At 47.0% G+C, this 18,300-nt stretch overlaps 1 protein-coding gene across 3 annotated transcripts in view; it reads left to right on the plus strand.

The window, feature by feature from the left end:
- Positions 1 to 12,969, plus strand: part of LOC134956737 (uncharacterized) — a 36,721-nt gene extending 23,752 nt beyond the window's left edge. Inside the window, exons 11-16 of one of the 3 annotated variants that reach the window (XM_063938715.1) lie at positions 73 to 120; positions 2,143 to 2,205; positions 6,881 to 6,910; positions 8,209 to 8,379; positions 9,379 to 9,441; positions 12,793 to 12,969. In XM_063938715.1, coding sequence (XP_063794785.1) covers positions 73 to 120; positions 2,143 to 2,205; positions 6,881 to 6,910; positions 8,209 to 8,379; positions 9,379 to 9,436 — 370 coding nt within the window. In that variant the 3' untranslated portion in view covers positions 9,437 to 9,441; positions 12,793 to 12,969. Of the gene's footprint in view, positions 1 to 72; positions 121 to 2,142; positions 2,206 to 6,880; positions 6,911 to 8,162; positions 8,380 to 9,378; positions 9,442 to 12,792 lie in introns of those variants that run through there. The other 2 variants (XM_063938717.1, XM_063938716.1) reach the window with 2 other exon arrangements.
- The last annotated feature ends 5,331 nt before the right edge of the window (positions 12,970 to 18,300 follow it).

The raw sequence follows: 18,300 nt of genomic DNA on the forward strand, positions 1-18,300 counted from the left end.
TACAATATTGTAGGTATAATACGGTTTTTATTCTCACATTCTTTTTTTTTTTTTTTACTTTATATACAATAGGACAATTGAGGAAGAGGAGGACAAAGTAGAAAAAGAAATAACATCTGAGTACGTATATCATTGTAAAGTGCTATATTATGGAATAATACCTATTACTGTAGGACTTTAGTCAAAGTAAATATACCTCTATCAACCCCCTATCTGACATTGGCCCTCATTCCGAGTTGTTCGCTCGTTTTTTTTTTTTTCGCAACGGAGCAATTAGTCGCTAATGCGCATGCGCAATGTTCGCACCGCGCCTGCGCCAAGTTAATTTGCTAAGAAATTTGGTATTTTACTCACGGCTTTATGAAGAAATTTCTTTGTTCTGGTGATCGGAGTGTGATTGACAGGAAGTGGGTGTTTCTGGGCGGAAACTGGCCGTTTTATGGGTGTGTGCGAAAAAACGCTTGCGTTTCTGGGAAAAACGCGGGAGTGTTTGAAGAAACGGGGGAGTGTCTGGACGAACGATGGGTGTGTTTGTGACGTCAAACCAGGAACGAAACTGACTGAACTGATCGCAGTGGCAGAGTAAGTGTCGAGCTACTCAGAAACGGCAAAGATATTTCTATTCGCAATTCTGCTAATCTTGCGTTCGCAATTCTGCTATGCTAAGATTCACTCCCAGTAGGCAGCGGCTTAGCGTGTGCAATGCTGCTAAAAGCAGCTAGCGAGCGAACAACTCGGAATGAGGGCCATTGTGTATAAATATACAATTCCCTTGCAGGTCCTCCAAATTCACAATAGATTCAAATACATGATCTATCTATCTATGATGAGCTACATTTGATAACAGGGGACAGCTATCTCTTGCACAGTGGGGGTCATTCCGAGTTGATCGCTAGCTGAAAATGTTCCCTGTGCAGCGATGATGCAAAAAAACGGCACTTATGTGCATGCTCTCTAATGCAATATCTGCAGTCTAATGGCTGTGTCTGAGTGACAAAGGGGGGAATTCAATTGTTTAATCACACCCAATCTCCCGTCTAAGGTGATGGGAGATTGCCGGGCGATATTTAATTGTCAATGCGCACGCGTCTCTCCCATAGCACAGCATAGGCACTAGAGGTCAATTATGACCCCTAGCGTCTGTGCCACAATACTGTGCGGTGCGCGATGACGTCATCGTGCACCGCACACCAAAGGTCCTCTCCATGAAGGGAACAGCGAGAGGGGGGGCACAGCGGGGGGGGCACTGCTGGGGCGCACACTGCACAGTGGCGGATCTTGCCATGGTGCGGCGCCCTCCGGATGGCGCCGGCGCCCTCCGGAAGGCGGCGCCTCGGGCAAAAGTCCTGCTTGCCCGTGGCAAGATCCGCCACTGGCTATGTGCATGCTATTCACAGTGCAGTGAGAGTCTGGGAGCAGCCCAGCATCACAAAGTACTGGGCACGCCCCTACAGTGATGCTAATGGGGGATGCCGGGCCCTTGACCACATAAGTTGGGAGGCATGTTCTATATCAGGTCTTTGCTGCCCTGAACAGGAAAAGCCCAGAGAGGAGATGCAGGTGGCAGCTGATGGGTGGCCTGGCTATTTGCATAAGAAGAAGTGGGGGTGGGGCCAAATGATGAAAACATCATAAACTCACATTATAAAGCCCCCCTCCCAACACACACACACACACACACACACACACACACACACACACACACACACACACACACACACACACACACACACACACTCTAATGCAATATCTGCAGTCTAATGGCTGTGTCTGAGTGACAAAGGGGGAAATTTAATTGTTTAATCACGCCCAATCTCCCGTCTAAGATGATGGGAGATCTCCGGGCGATATTTAATTGTCTCCTGTAAAGCGGCAAAACCCGACAAAACTAAAAGTCCCAAACGGGTCACTTTTCATGTATTTCAACTCGCCACCCCCCAGGGGCAGCAAGCTGAAATGATGGTCTCGCGCCAGGTGGCAGAAACATTTGAATGGCTGCCGGAGGGCCCTGGAGACCCGTGATAACATTTGAAATCCGACCAATGCTGCTGTTCTGTAGATAAAACATTTCATGTTGGTGCAGAACCAAAACCTTGTCACATGTACCAACATATGTGTGTGGGTTTTTTTTTTTTTTTGCAGGAAAAAGCCCAAAATTAAATTTTTTGAATGGATTCGGGGCAGGTGTGGCAGACGGTCAAGGAAGTAAGTAACTATATCTTACACTGCATTAACTGATAAGAATCATTCAGACTTTTCCATGCATATGTACATGTTCTAGATACTGCTCAGCAATATACAGTACACTGCTTCTTATTAAAGGTTATATTTTATATGTTCACGCAGAGCCGGCCTTAGCTATAGGCAGGCTAGGCATTTGCCTAGGGCATCCAAGCATGTTTAGGGGAATCCAAACATGTCCCTGCAGTATCTCATGCTGGGAGGGACATTCTGCAAACTAACTGTTACTTTCCAAATGTATTCAATCAGTACTGGTATACACTGCTGTTTACATTTGTCAAATAAAATGCACACTCTCCCTTAAAGTCAGTGGCGGAACTAGAGAATGGTGGGCCCAGGTGCAACAATATGCCTTGGGCCCCCCTCCCATATTAAAAATAGGGAAAGCACATCACCCAAAAAATGGTGTTTTGTCTCACTGAGAAGGGGTGTAACCACACAATAATACTCCCAATTCACGTTACGCCACACAATAAAAAGGCTTATACACGTTACACAAAACAGTAGAGAGCCTGATACACATTACGCAATACAGTATTGAGCCTTGTACACATTACACCACACGGTAAAGAGACTTATACACATTACAACACACAGTAAAGAGGCTTATACACATTACGCCACACAGTAGAGAGCCTGATACACGTTACGCCACACAGTAAGGAGGCTTATACACGGTACGCAACATAGTAGAGAGGCTTATAAACATTATGTCACACAGTAGAGAGCCTTATACACGTTACACCACACAGGAGAGCTCCTTACACACGTTACGCTGGTGTCTACCTGATGCAAACGCCAATATTTACTACCAGGAATGAGAGGTAGATAGATACAGCTGTAGCCAGCCTCATTGTTGCCGTAATGTGTAGGCATGGGCATACGCATCACGGCAATCTGAAGTCTATGTTGTGCGTGTTTACACAGTGTCACACATGCACTTCATAGACATGGGCACACTAATTGCGCTATCTATGCCGTGATGCGTATGCACCACAGGATGGATGAGTGTGGCTACATCTGTAGATATGGATATATACACACACACACACACACACACACACACACACACACACACACACACATAGTAAAACACACACACACACACACACACACACACACACACACCTAAACAGACATAGCAAAACAAACACACACACACACACACACACACACACACATACAGCTAAACATACATACATACACACACCCATAGCAAAATACACACACAGCCAGCAAAACACAGACAAATACTCTTGTATTTAGATGTGTTTCTTTTTCCACAACATCCTTTTCACCTCCTGACTCTAGCTGTGGCAAGGCTCCTCACTGCAGTGCTGACGTTTCCTCCCCACTGTACACAGAACACTGCTGTCAGTGCCGGGACTCTCCTTCCTTCCTTCCTCCCTCCCTCCCCCTTCTCCCAGCATGCAATGGTGGACGACAAACACAGATAACAGAAAGCTGCAGCAGCGCGTTGCCGAGAGGAAGGGTGATGAGATCACCCTTCTCACTCGCTGGCGCCGGAGACCACGTCCAGGCTTTCTCCTGTGTTAGGGCCCACGGCGCAGCGGCGGGCAATGTGTAATGAGTCAGGCTGACTCATAATACTGCTGCCGGCTGCGGGCCCCTTCATAGCGCTGGGCCTCGGTGCATTGCACCGCTTGCACCGGCACTAGTTCCGCTGCTGCTTAAAGTTCTTTAAACTCCCTCCGACATGCTTGAATGCCCCTGACTTGTAAGACCTCAGACAGACAGCAGAAGCCCAGTAACTGTAATTCCTGGACCTGTGACATTTTCACTGACTATATAAGGTTATTACTGGATGGCTCCTTATGATACCGCATGTGTATTTGGAAGACTGCTTCACATAAATCTGACATCACCTATACTGCTTGTGCACATGAGGGAGGGGGACCCTGCCATCCTGTGTGTATCCCTTTTCCCTGTGCAAAACCCAGGTGTCTGCACGGACATAACATGTTCTCCTCACACAGAGCCGTAACTACGTGTGTGCCAGGTGTGCCTGCCACACAGCGCAGTCGCCTTAGGGCGCAGCGGCCAGCAACTATGTCAGCGACTTGTAATGAGTCAAATTGACTCATTACAAGCCGCCTGTGCTGTGTGAGCCGTGCTGGAGGAGAAGAGGAGAGGAGCAGCTCCGGAGGCAGGGTGGGAGGAGGAGGGAGGGGGACTGGAGCCGCAGCAGCACTATGTAATTGGTAGCGGTGCCGCTGCAGCAGTCCCTCTCCTTCCGCATTGGCTGGCCGGCGCTGCTGTGAATGCTGGGATGCGCTTGCCCCATCCCAGCATTCACAGCGGCGGCGGCCAGCCAATGCGGAAGGAGAAGGACAGCTGCAGCAGCGCCACCACCAATTACACTGCGCTGCTGCGGCTCCCGAGTCCCCCTCCCTCCTCCTCCTTCTCCCCTGCCCGGAATCTGCCAGAAGCTGCTGCACCAAGGAGCCTGACTGCCTGAGCCAGCGGGGAGAGATGGTAAGAATCTATCTGTCTGTATATCTTTCTCTCTCTCTCTCTCTCTCTCTATCTATCTGTCTGTCTCTGTCTATCTCTCTATCTATCTCTCTATCTCTCTATCTATTCTATCTGCCGTAATGTGTAATAAGGGGATGCTGTCTGCCGTACTGTGTAAAAAGGGGGACGCTGTCTGACGTAATATGTAAAAATGGGACGCTGTCTGCCGCAGTGTGTAAAAAGGTGGACGCTGCCTGCTGTAATGTTTAAAAAGGGTGACGCTGTCTGCCGTAATGTGTAAAAAGGGGGACTGGCTGCCGTAATGTGTAAAAAGGGGGACTGGCTGCCGTAATGTGTAAAACGGGCTCTACTTGGTGTAGTGGCGCTACTGTGTGGCGTAATTTGAATAATGGAGACTACTGTGCACCGTAGTATGAATTGGTATTATTTTGTGGCCACACCCCTTCCCCATGAAGCCACGCCCCTATATTTGCACTGCCCCTGTTTTACATAGGCGGGGGGTGCCAATGACATTTCTTGCACACAGCACTAAAATGCCTAGTTTCGGCACTGTCCTCACACTTTATTTCCTAGTCAGTCCATGCCGTAAAATTCCCCTGCCAGGATGGCCTACCCTGTGAGGTCACATCCCTTGTACGGGTGCCCCTTTAATGGGTGCGAGCGCAAGCACGCACCCACCTACCCATCCTGCCACCCCCATCTCACAAAACGCAGTCACGGATCCAGGGAGTTGCATGGGCGCACACACTGACTGCAAGCACAAGTAGGTTTTAAAAAAAAAGCTACTAGCATTACTAATGTGGGGCATATGTGTAAGGTGCGTTACTGTGTGGAATTATGTGTATTATGGGCATTACTAATGTGGGGCATATGTGTAAGGTGCGTTACTGTGTGGAATTATGTGTATTATGGGCATTACTAATGTGGGGCATATGTGTCAGGTGCATCACTGTGTGGAATTATGTGTATTATGGGCATTACTAATGTGGGGCATATGTGTCAGGTGCATCACTGTGTGGATTTATGTGTATTATGAGCATTACTAATATGGGGCATATGTGTAAGGTGCGTTACTGTGTGGAATTATGTGTATTATGGGCATTACTAATGTGGGGCATATGTGTAAGGTGCGTTACTGTGTGGAATTGTGTATTATGGGCATTACTAATGTGGGGCATATGTGTAAGGTGCGTTACTGTGTGGAATTATGTGTATTATGGGCATTACTAATGTGGGGCATATGTGTAAGGTGCGTTACTGTGTGGATTTATGTGTATTATGAGCATTACTAATGTGGGGCATATGTGTAAGGTGCGTTACTGTGTGGAATTATGTGTATTATGGGCATTACTAATGTGGGGCATATGTGTCAGGTGCATCACTGTGTGGAATTATGTGTATTATGAGCATTACTAATGTGGGGCATATGTGTAAGGTGCGTTACTGTGTGGAATTATGTGTATTATGGGCATTACTAATGTGGGGCATATGTGTAAGGTGCGTTACTGTGTGGAATTATGTGTATTATGGGCATTACTAATGTGGGGCATATGTGTAAGGTGCATTACTGTGTGGAATTATGTGTATTATGGGCATTACTAATGTGGGGCATATGTGTCAGGTGCATCACTGTGTGGATTTCTGTGTATTATGAGCATTACTAATGTGGGGCATATGTGTCAGGTGCATTACTGTGTGGCATTATGTGTATTATGAGCATTACTAATGTGGGGCATATGTGTAAGGTGCGTTACTGTGTGGAATTATGTGTATTATGGGCATTACTGAGTGTCATTATGCAGGGTTGAACTGGCCCACAGGGTAACCCCCCGGTGGGCCCCACTGCCTAAGTGTTGCTAGGTCAGATGCAGAACTAGCGGCGGTGCTAGGGGGCACCAGACAAAATTTTGCCTAGGGCATAAAATTGGCTAGGGCCGGCTCTGTGTTCACGACAGTTATTGTAAGCCGCATAATTAGAATACTTGCCTTCTCTCAGACCTTTATGCTGTTTTAATCACCATGTAATCTATTCCTTGCGAGCAAACTTGAACTTCATCAAGTAACAGAAAATGACTAAGAATAATGCTATAAAGCTATATTGTAGGTATAATGTGATTTCTGATTCTCACATTCTGTGTAACAGGACACCTGACAATGCCGGAGACCATAGAGAGTAAGTATATCATTATAAAGTACTATATTATTGAATAATAGCTTGTACAGTAGGACACCAGCCTCAGTAATCATTATACCCTCATTCTGTCCTTTCTGAACAGACTTATCATTTTAGAGTGAAGTGTAGGTTTTGGATCTCTTATGGTCCTTGTATTTTACCTGTTGTGTGGACCTTTTGTGGATCACAAATAGATTGGAAAGATAGGACAACACAACATATAGTGTTGTACTGTATGTGATGAATACCCCCTGTAGCATTATCCTCCCACTCCTGTAGCCAATATCCCCCCTGTAACAGTATCCTCCCACTCCTGTAGCCAATATCCCCCCTGTAGCATTATCCTCACACTCCTGTAGCCAGTATCCCCCTGTAGCATTATCCTCCCACTCCTGTAGCCAATATCCCCTGTAGCATTATCCTCCCACTCCTGTAGCCAATATGCCCTGTAGCATTATCCTCCCACTCCTGTAGCCAATATCCCCCTGTAGCATTATCTACCTGCTCCTGTAGCGGGAATCGCCCTGTAGCATTATCCTCCCACTCCTGTAGCCAATATCCCCCCTGTAACATTATCCTCCCACTCCTGTAGCCAATATCCCCCCTGTAGCATTATCCTCCCACTCCTGTAGCTAATATCCCCCTGTAGCATTATCTACCTGCTCCTGTAGCCAATATCCCCCCTGTAGCATTATCCTCCCACTCCTGTAGCCAATATCCCCTGTAGCATTATCCTCCCACTCCTGTAGCCAATATCCCCCCTGTAGCAGTATCCTCCCACTCCTGTAGCCAATATCCCCTGTAGCATTATCCTCCCACTCCTGTAGCCAATATCCCCCCTGTAGCATTATCCTCACACTCCTGTAGCCAGTATCCCCCTGTAGCATTATCTACCTGCTCCTGTAGCGGGAATCCCCCTGTAGCATTATCCTCCCACTCCTGTAGCTAATATCCTCCTGTAGCATTATCTACCCGCTCCTGTAGCGGAAATCCCCCTGTATCATTATCCTTCCACTCCTGAATACAGTTCTACCCAGGGCCGTAACTAGGTATTGGCGAGAGGTGCTTTGCACACAGCGCAATGTGCTGTGGGGCGGGGTGGAAAAATCTCTGCAGGCACCCGCCGGGCCATGCCACACTACCACCCGCCAGCCAGCGCCGCCAGTTAGCTGTAGTGCTGCCTGAGGAGGGGAGCGCCCAAGCCCTGGCTCCCTCCCTCTTTCACTGATAATACTAAGTTGTAGCTGGGCAGTGCTGCAGCTTCATGTCTGCACGCTCCGCCCCCTTCCTCTGTGCAGACTCCTGAGACCCACAGTGACCTGCGTTCCGGCTGGAGGGAGATCCCGGAAATGGCAGTCATGCCCCTCCCATACCTATGGAAGGTATAGCCAACTGGCGGGGCAGTCTGGTGGACAGATGGTTATCCTGCTCAGTCAGTACTTTGTGCACACCTCAAGTACAGCTATGAGGTATGGGACACTTCACATTGCTCTTTTAAGGGACTCTGCCTGCCTAACGTGTAAAAAGGGGGACTCTGCTGCTGTAATGTGTACAAGAGGGGGACTCTGCTTGCCTAATGTGTTAAATAAGGGGGACTCTGCCTGCTGTTATGTGTAAAAAGGGTACTCTGCCTGCCATATACTCTAAAAAGGGGGACTCTGCTGCCGTAATGTGTAAAAGGGGGACTCTGCTGCTGTAATGTGTAAAAAGGGGACTCTGCCTGCCTAATGTGTAAAAAGGGGGACTCTGCTGCCATAATGTGTAAAAAGGGGACTCTGCTGTCGTAATGTGTAAAAAGGTGACTCTGCCTGCTGTAATGTGTAAAAAGGGGGACACTACCTGCCATAATTTCTAAAAGGGAGCTCTACCTGCCGTAATGTGTAAAAGGGGACTCTACCTGCCGTAATGTGTAAAAGGGGGACTCTACCTGCCTAATGTGTAAAAGGGGGACTCTACCTGCCTAATGTGTAAAAGGGGGACTCTACCTGCCTAATGTGTAAAAGGGGGACTATCTGCTGTACTGTGTAAAAGGGGACTCTACCTGCTGTAATGTGTAAAAAGAAAAGGAAGGTTGCCTGCCGTAATGTGTAAAAGGGAGCTATGTGGCCACGCCCCTTCCCCATTAAGCCACGCCTCTATTTATTTTGTGCACGCACTGGCCCTGTTTTGTATATAGGGGGGCACTGATGCTGTTTCTTGCACGTAGCACCAAAATGTCTAGTTACAGCACTGGTTCTACCACATGCCCTCAGACCTCCCCACATTCCATTTAGTACTCCATACATCCCCCAACTCGCCAGACCGACACCATCAACTATTTACACGTGAAACACATACACAGTAATGTACACGCAGAACATATTTTCTTATGAGGGAAAATGCTGCCGTTCTATAGAAAAGAAAATTCCTATTGGTGCAGAACCAGAACCCTACTGCATTTACCAACATAGGTGTTTTTGTTTATGCAGGAAAAAGGACACAAAAACCTTTTGCCAGTGGTTTAGATCCAAGTTTGGCAGAAAGTAAAAAAAGTAAGTAAATATACCTTACAGTCCATTACATACATAATCATATGTACAATAATAATCAATGCTATTCTGTGGTTAAGATGTACAGTACTGGGGGAAATGTAATAGAGTCCACTTCTGAAAAAGTACCAATTTACCTGTGATTTTGCTGGGTTTGCAGCATTGTTATCACCATAAACGGACAATCTCATGTTTCCTATATATGTCATAAGGCTTTTATTAATTCAAGATGATTGCCCAGTTTTCTACAGTAAAGGCCCATACACACTTGGCGATAAAATGAGCGACGTTGCTCATTTTCCCCCTTCCTGAGCGACGTCGTTCATTTTATCGGCAAGTGTGTATGCCGCCAGTGACGATTGATGCGTGGCCCCGCGGGTTGGCAACGATCATCGCTGTTGGCAGTGCATGCAAGCTCGATCTGGACTGTCATCTAGGAGCTGCATGCACGGCTGGCGGCTGCGTGACGTCACTGAGCGATATGAGCAGTCATATTGCTCAGTGTGTGCGGGCGGAGGGGAAACACTAGATGACGTTGCTCATAGGGCGATGTCGTCTAGTGTGTATGGACCTGAAGTCTACAGCTGGAGCTTTCCATATATCTACCTGACGGCTGCAGTATTCTACACCACACTTCCCCGATTCTGTTGCCTGAAGGAGCCCGATGATTCAGAGGTTCTAGATTTTATGGAGTAAATTTACTAAGGTGTGAGTTTTTTAGAACTGGTGATGTTGCCCATAGCAACCAAGCAGCTAGATAAATGTTAAGTAGAATTTGATTGGTTGCTATGGGCAACATCACCAGTCCTAAAAAACTCCCACCTTAGTAGATTTACCCCTATGACAATCAATCATCATCAGTCTATGGTGGTCATTCTGCGTTGATCGCACGTAGCAACTTTTTGCTGCTCATGCGATCAACTACACACCGCCTATGGGGGAGTGTATTTTAGCATAGCAGGGCTGCGATCGCTTGTGCAGCCCTGCTATGCTAAAAAAGTTTCCTTCAAAACAAGAACAGGGTCAGACCTTTTTACCCTGTGCGGTGGATCCAGCGACGAAGGTCCCGGGATTGACGTCAGAAATCCGCCCTCCAAACGCCTGGACATGCCGGAATGCCTCCCCACCGTCAATCTTCTAGCGATCGCCGCTGGCGGCGGCCGTCGCCAGGCAATGACGCGCGTGCGCATTGCAGGCACCGCGCAGCCACAGTCCCGACCCTTTCTTAGAACCGATGCGTGCGAACGGGTCGGAATGACCCCCCATGTCTGATTTTAGTTTCCACTGAAATCAGGACAAACTAAAAATGTTAGTAGCCATTCCATGCCGCCCAAAGAGGGAATTACTTTTGTAATTTAAATGAATTCCAGATTAAAGAATATTTGTGAAGATTTTTTTCTTCACAAGATCAAATGTGTTATTTGGCACAATTGTTTTCTGTCCATCAAAATACCCACCCTAATAATACCCCTTTCAGATATAATGCAAAAACCTAGGTTTGTGCCCGTGAACGTGCATCGACTCAGGTTTTTGCTATGTGCAAACAGAAACGAGCCAGGTTGAAGTCCCGAGTCCATGACCCTGCTCTCCACCAGAGTTTTTCCAAGGTGTAACCCAGGTCACTTCTAGTGAGAACGCATCCAACCTGGGGTTTTCAGACCCAGGTTGGAAGAAGAGTATCTGATTGGCTGTTCGGCTAATGGCTATAACGTAACCAAGCTAAGTTTAGACTAATACACAGTAGACTATGCAAATGCTGTATACTTACAGGAAGCTCACACACGACAAGGGTAGGTCTTACACTTAGGATGGTAATACTGGCTGATACCTGGGTGCAGGAGGGGGATGTGAGTGGGAGCACCTTTAGGAAGAAAAAATACAAAAGAACAATTCAATCAAAATGTATTTAAATAGGAAATAAAACAACAAATTTGGCATTAACATATATAAAAGGCTGAATTATATACATAGAACAAATGTTTTATACTCTGAGTCGTGCAAAAAGGTATAGAGCCGCCCCCTTCACTCCAAAGAGAAAACACCAATCTCTTCACTAGCAATTCAAAAAAACAACAGAGGACTGAAGATGTTGGCGCTCCAAACCATAAATGTTTCTATAATTGAAACCCTTTTATATTGGGAAATCTTCTAATCATATAAAGTGCCAATGCATACACTTATACGTGCAAAAAGCAATCTTTATTATAATAAAGTGTCCATGCAAAACACTTCTTAAACACTCAAAAGGTTAAAAAACATTACCATTACAAATAAATCCATAAAAGTGGTCCATAAAGTGCAGGTGCAGTTCAGATGTAAATTGTATCTCACCATTCAATAGTGGTGCGGTGGGCTAAGCTTAATTTAAAGCAAAGATTGGGTCCCGGGCTGGGAAGCACGGCACCACCGCAGATCGTATAACCCAATAGGTGAGTCCTTCCTGCAAGATCGAATCCTGGATCACAGCAAACAAACAACTCCGTGCGTCGCGTTTCGGTCTATACGGTCTTCTTGAAGATTTCCCAATATAAAAGGGTTTCAATTATAGAAACATTTATGGTTTGGAGCGCCAACATCTTCAGTCCTCTGTTGTTTTTTTGAATTATATAATATGAAAGCGCCCCTTCAAATACCAAATTCCAGATCAGACCCGGGTTCAGTGTGAACGCATCTAAACCCAGGAATTTGCCAGGTATTTGGTGAAGTGTGAATGGGGGACTCAGACAGAGACATAGGAAATTCCCAGGTTGATAGATCTGGGTCGTGCCTGTGTATTCCCTGGGTCTTATGTCTGTAGGTGGTATAAGATGTTTTTATTGTTGTAGTTAGTGCAGTATTTCCCAAACTCGATCCTCAAGACTCAGTCCAGGTTTTAAGGATATCTATGCTTGAGCACAGACAGATCAAAATAACTGAGATACTAGTTAATTCACCTGGCTATCATTAAAGCCTGGACTATTAAGGGCCCTACACATTTAACGATCCGCCGCTGAGCTGCCCAACGGCCGATACGGCCAACGGGCGACCCGGTGGCAGGGGGGCCGGCTCCACAGAAGTGCAGGCAAATATGGACGAGATCGTCCATATTGGCCTGCATGCACAGCCGACGGGGCACCAGTGATGAACAAGCGCGGGGCCGCGCATCGTTCATCGCTGGTGCCTCCACACTCAAAGATATGAACCGTATCTCATGTACAAGTTACATTTTGTTTTCTACCCACAGTTACAAAAAACAAAGGCATCCATTTTCTTATTATGCCTTGTACTGTCAGAGGTAAAGAAAAGAAAGGTGATGAGCTGTAATGACTGTCATCCTGATTTTTTTTTTTTTTTTTTTATATTTTGTCATTTCAGATGCAAGGCAGAGCTGCACTAAGACCTAATGAGCCCTATCTAACATCCTGGTTTTGCCCAAACCAACCACTTAATTTACATTTTAATCTAAATTTTAATCTTCATTTTAATTTGAATCTACATTTTAATCTACATCTTCATCTATGTGTGTTTTTAATTCAACTTTTCATCTTTTTTATAAAATCGATCTCTATTGTAAGTCTGTTTACTAAGGAATCCGTGACTGTGACTCAGATCCCCATTACAGGTAATAAGAGGGGCAGAGACAGGTGTGGGCTGTGTGGAGTGGAATGAGACAGGCAGGAATGTGAGAGGGGCCAAAGACAGGCAGGGGCTGTGTGGCGTGGAATGAGACAGGCAGGGTACATAATGAGAGGGAGGGGGGACAGACAAGTAGGAGCTGTGTGGAGTGAAATGAGACAGGCAGGGTAGTAAGGGGGTAGAGACAGGAGGAGCTGTGTGGAGTGGAATGAGACAAGCAGGATTGATAGTGAATGGGACAGAGACAGATAGGGGGCTCTATCGAATGGAATGAGACAGGCAGGATTGATAGTGAGAGGGGTGTCAGCGTCCGGAGTCTTACCGGTACGCTGGGGCCCCGGGGCTGGCTTCCTTGGCGTTGTGCGGGCAGCGGCGGAGGTGGGCTGCTGCGCCGGATCCGTGGGCAGCAGTAGCGGCGGTGAGGGGGTCCGCTCGTGGCGGCGGGACGCCGCTACAGCGAGTTGCTTTTGCTGAGCCATTGCTAGGAGACCAGGGGCAGTGAGCAATGTGGCTTTGCAAAAAGGTCTGCATTACTGGGCGCCGCCATGTTGGAGACCAAGTTTTAAGCATAGTTCCTGTTTCCGGTTTCTTCCAGCCAATCCAGGGGAAGCTCTCCCTATAAAAGGGGGCTGGTTTAGGACAGGGACGCCAGTGCTTCAAGTTACAACCCTGTTGTAGGTGCTTTAGCCTGTGCTCCCAGGATTCCTGCTGTATTCTGGTTCCTCCTGATCCTGCTTGGTCGGTTCTCTGTTGCTGCTGCAGCCCTGCCGTTTCTAGCCTGCTACTGCCTGTGGAAGCGCTCCTGGAAAACCCGGTCCAGTAAGACTCTTTGGGCACAGTCGGCCCCTGATCTTCTGCCTCGTCTTTCAAGCCACACTACACAGATCTCTTTCACCAGCCACGCCTTTGTACCACCGACCATAGCCTGCAGATTACCTTCAGCCTCGTTTTCCAAACCACAGTCCACAGTCCTTGTCTCCAGCCACGTCTTCAACCACCATCCACAGTTCCACAGTTCATCATCTACAGTCTCGTCTTTCAAATCACAGTCCACAGTTCTTCGCCCCCAGCCATGTCTTTAACCATCGTGCACCAGCCTCGGTTCTTTACCTCAGCCCTGTACATAATAAATACTTTTCATTGACTCTCAAACCCCGCCTACGTTCTTCTTTGCTCTGTGTCCCATGCGAAGGAACTATATCCAGCCCCCTCATCTGGTTCATTCACAGCCTGCTACCTCCTCGGGCAAATCTCAGCTGCCGGATCCTCAAACTTTGCTAGACATGACAGTAAGCACTGGCCCTATGGATCCGACGGGTGATCAGGCCTCAGGAGGGGATTCAACTGCAGATATCTGGTCTTGCTTAAGTAAGCAGGAGGCCACACAATCTCAAATCGTGCAGTTCATGCAGAGTATGTCCGAACGTCTCGATTCTCTCTGTGTTGCCATGACGGCACCTCAAGTATCTACAGCTGCTCCCACATTAGCACCTCCGGTCCCGTTTCCTCCTGTACCAGTACCACTTCCATGGTTGCATTTGCCACCTCCCAGTAAATTCGATGGGAATCCAAAACAATGCCGCAGGTTTCTTAACCAGTGCGAAATCCAGTTCGAACTACAGTCGGCCAACTTCCCATCAGCACGAACCAAAGTAGTCTATATAATTTCTTTACTTACCGGGCAAGCGTTGGAATGGGCTTCACCTTTGTGGGAGAGGATGGATCCCATCTTATCTAACTATCCAGAATTCGTGGCCACCTTTCGAAGAATCTTCGACGAACCGGGCAGGACTTCTGCCGCCTCATTGGAGATCCTGCGCCTGCGTCAGGGCACGCGTCCGGTCAGTCAGTACGTGATCCAGTTTCGCACCCTTTCCTCAGAACTGAACTGGAATGAGGAGGCTCTCATTGCAGCTTTCTGGAGTGGTCTCTCCGAAAAGATCAAAGATGACCTCGCAACTCAGAACGTACCTGATAAGTGGATAAACTAATTTCTTTATGCAATAAGTTAGACCTGAGGTACAGAGAACGCTGTATGGAGAGGTTGCGGTCAGATCGCCCTAAGCCTAGAGTTGTTCTTCCACCAACACCATCAGCACCAACTGCGGAAGAAGCCATGCAGATTAATCGCTCCCGCCTCTCCAATGAAGAACGTCAGAGACGGCGACAAGGGAACCTCTGCCTGTATTGTGGTGCATCTGATCACTTTGTTAAAACTTGCACTCTACGTCCGGGAAACGCCCGCTCCTAGTTTGTGCTGGAGAGGTTAAGCTAGGAGAATTATCAGAATTACATACCAAGAAAGAGTCTGTCCTGTAAACCCAATTGGAGATCCCTTCTTCTTCTCTTCTCATCCCTGCACTACTAGACTCCGGAGCCGCCGAAAGCTTCATTACGTCAGCTCTGGTCAAACGTTCTGGAATACAAACGGTTCCTTTGGATCGTACCATTTCTGTTACCGCAGTGGATGGAAGTTATATCCCTGAGGGTATTATATCCTCTCGTACTATTCCTCTCAAGATGAAGGTCGGAGATCTCCATTCAGAAAAAATCTCTTTCCTTGTAATTCCTAAAGCCTCTCATGAACTAATCCTAGGGTTTCCATGGTTACTTAGACACAATCCCCACATAGATTGGCAAACTATGGATGTTCTCTCTTGGGGACAAGACTGCTTTCAGAACTGTTTACCTTCAGAAAGAGCTCTCTGTTCTTCCAGCCCTTCCAGCCTTCCTGTGGAGTACCAAGCTTTTCAAGATGTTTTCAGTAAGCATGGGGCGGACACCTTGCCTCCGCATCGTACTTGGGATTGTCCCATTAAGCTAGTACCCGGTAAGACTCCTCCCCAAGGTCGAATTTACCCTCTCTCACTACCCGAGACACAGGCCATGTCGGAGTATATCCGGGAGAACTTGGAGAAAGGGTTCATCAGGTCTTCTACATCTCCGGCCGGAGCGGGGGGGGGGGGTTTCGTCAAAAAGAAGGATGGGGGTTGCGGCCCTGTATTGACTATAGAGGTCTCAATGACATAACAGTTAAGAACAGATATCCGTTACCTCTGATTCTAGAACTGTTCGACCGTGTTAAAGGAGCTACTGTATTTACTAAGTTGGACTTACGGGGGGCCTACAATCTTATACGTATTCGCCCAGGGGACGAATGGAAGATGGCATTTAATACCCGCGACGGCCAATACGAATACCTGGTAATGCCTTTTGGCCTATGTAACGCCCCAGCCGTCTTTCAAGAGTTCGTTAACGAAATCTTCAGAGATCTCTTCTATGACTGCTTGGTAGTGTATCTGGATGACATCCTCATTTTTTCTAGGGATCTGAAGACCGATCGGGAACAAGTCAAAGAAGTGTTAACTCGTTTATGAAGGAATCAGTTATTCTGTAAGTTAGAGAAGTGCACCTTTGAAGTACCCACGATGCCATTCCTTGGTTACATTCTTTCAGGGCAGAGGTTACAGATGGACCCCGCTAAAGTCCAGGCAATTCAGGATTGGGCGCTTCCAGCTACCCTTAAAGGAATTCAACGTTTCCTGGGGTTTGCTAACTTCTACTGAAGATTCATTCAAAATTATTCTTCTGTCATAGCTCCTATAACCGCATTAACTAGGAAGGGAGCCGATCCTGCCAAGTGGTCTCCGGAGGCTTTGGAAGCTTTTTCATCTTTAAAGGAGGCCTTCACGACTGCTCCCGTTCTTCGACAACCCGATCTCAGCCGTCCGTTCTTGCTGGAGGTTGATGCCTCTACTGTAGGAGAAGGAGCAGTATTATCCCAGCTTTTCGAGGACAAGAAGGTCCATCCTTGTGCGTTCTTCTCGCGAAGATTCACCCCCGCTGAACAGAATTACGCTATTGGGGAACAGGAATTACTGGCAATTAAGTTGGCCTTTGAGGAGTGGAGGTATTTGTTGGAGGGAGCTCAGCATCCAATTTCGGTGACCACGGATCACAAGAACCTTCTGTATCTACAGTCAGCCCGATGTCTGAACCCATGTCAAGCAAGATGGGCACTCTTCTTTACCCGTTTTCATTTTAAACTTAGTTACCGACCAGGTTCCCTTAACAAAAAGGCAGATGCATTATCTCACTCCCTATGTTCAGAAGAACCCTCTGACCGTTCAAAAGAGCAATTTATCCTGGAATCCAGCTCTTTCTGCAACTAATACCTCTCCACTTCCTCCTCCAGGGAAGATCTTCATTGCACCAAATCTTCGCAAAAAACTTCTTACATGGGCTCACTCCTACTCCTTCATGGGCCATGTGGGCGGTCATAAGACACTTAAATTCATTCAGCGCTCCTACTGGTGGCCTCATCTCAGGACTGACGTTCAGGAATTCGTAGCTGCCTGTCCAAAATGTGCCCAGCATAAAAGTCCCAAAGGTCCACCAGTCGGGTTACTTCATCCTTTGCCGGTACCACTCAGAGCATGGACGCATATTTCTATGGACTTTATTATAGATTTACCTACGTCTGGTGGGCGGAACACCGTATGGGTTATAGTTGACCGATTCTCTAAAATGGCACACTTTGTTCCGCTGGCTAATCTTCCATCTGCATCCCAGTTGGCAAAATTGTTTATAGCAGAGATCTTTCGACTCCACGGTCTACCACAGGAAATCGTGTCTGATAGAGGTCCTCAATTTGTGGCCAAGTTTTGGAGATCCCAATGTTCTGCTCTTGGCGTGAAATTAAACTTCTCAGGATATCACCCCCAAACGGATGGTCAAACAGAGAGAGTGAACCAGGATCTGGAGACCTTTCTGCGTTTATTCATGTCCTCCTCACAGGACGACTGGCTGGACTTCCTACTGTTCGCAGAATTTGGCCATAACAATCTTTATCACTCTGCCACAAAATCTTATCCATTCTTCATTAATTATGGTTACCATCCAAGAGTTCCCGACTTCCAACTTCTGCCTACGCTTGAGGTTCCTGCCGCAGAGTCAACACTTCGACAATTTACTGAAGCCTGGAAACAGATTCATAAGACTTTGCTCAAGACATCCAAGAGATATAAGATCTATGCAGATCTGAAACGAAAAGCTGTACCAAGCCTTAAGGTAGGAGATCGGGTTTGGGTTTCCACACTTAACCTAAGATTAAAGGTTCCTACAAAGAAGATTGCTCCCAGATTTATTGGGCCTTACCCAATCGAAAAAGTGTTGAATCCTGTGGCTGACAAAGTAAACTTACCTATGCAGTTAAGAATTCCTAATGCATTTCATATTTCTCTCTTA

The sequence above is a fragment of the Pseudophryne corroboree genome, chromosome 9 (genome assembly GCF_028390025.1).
Source record: "Pseudophryne corroboree isolate aPseCor3 chromosome 9, aPseCor3.hap2, whole genome shotgun sequence".
NCBI classification, from domain to species: Eukaryota; Metazoa; Chordata; class Amphibia; order Anura; family Myobatrachidae; genus Pseudophryne; species Pseudophryne corroboree.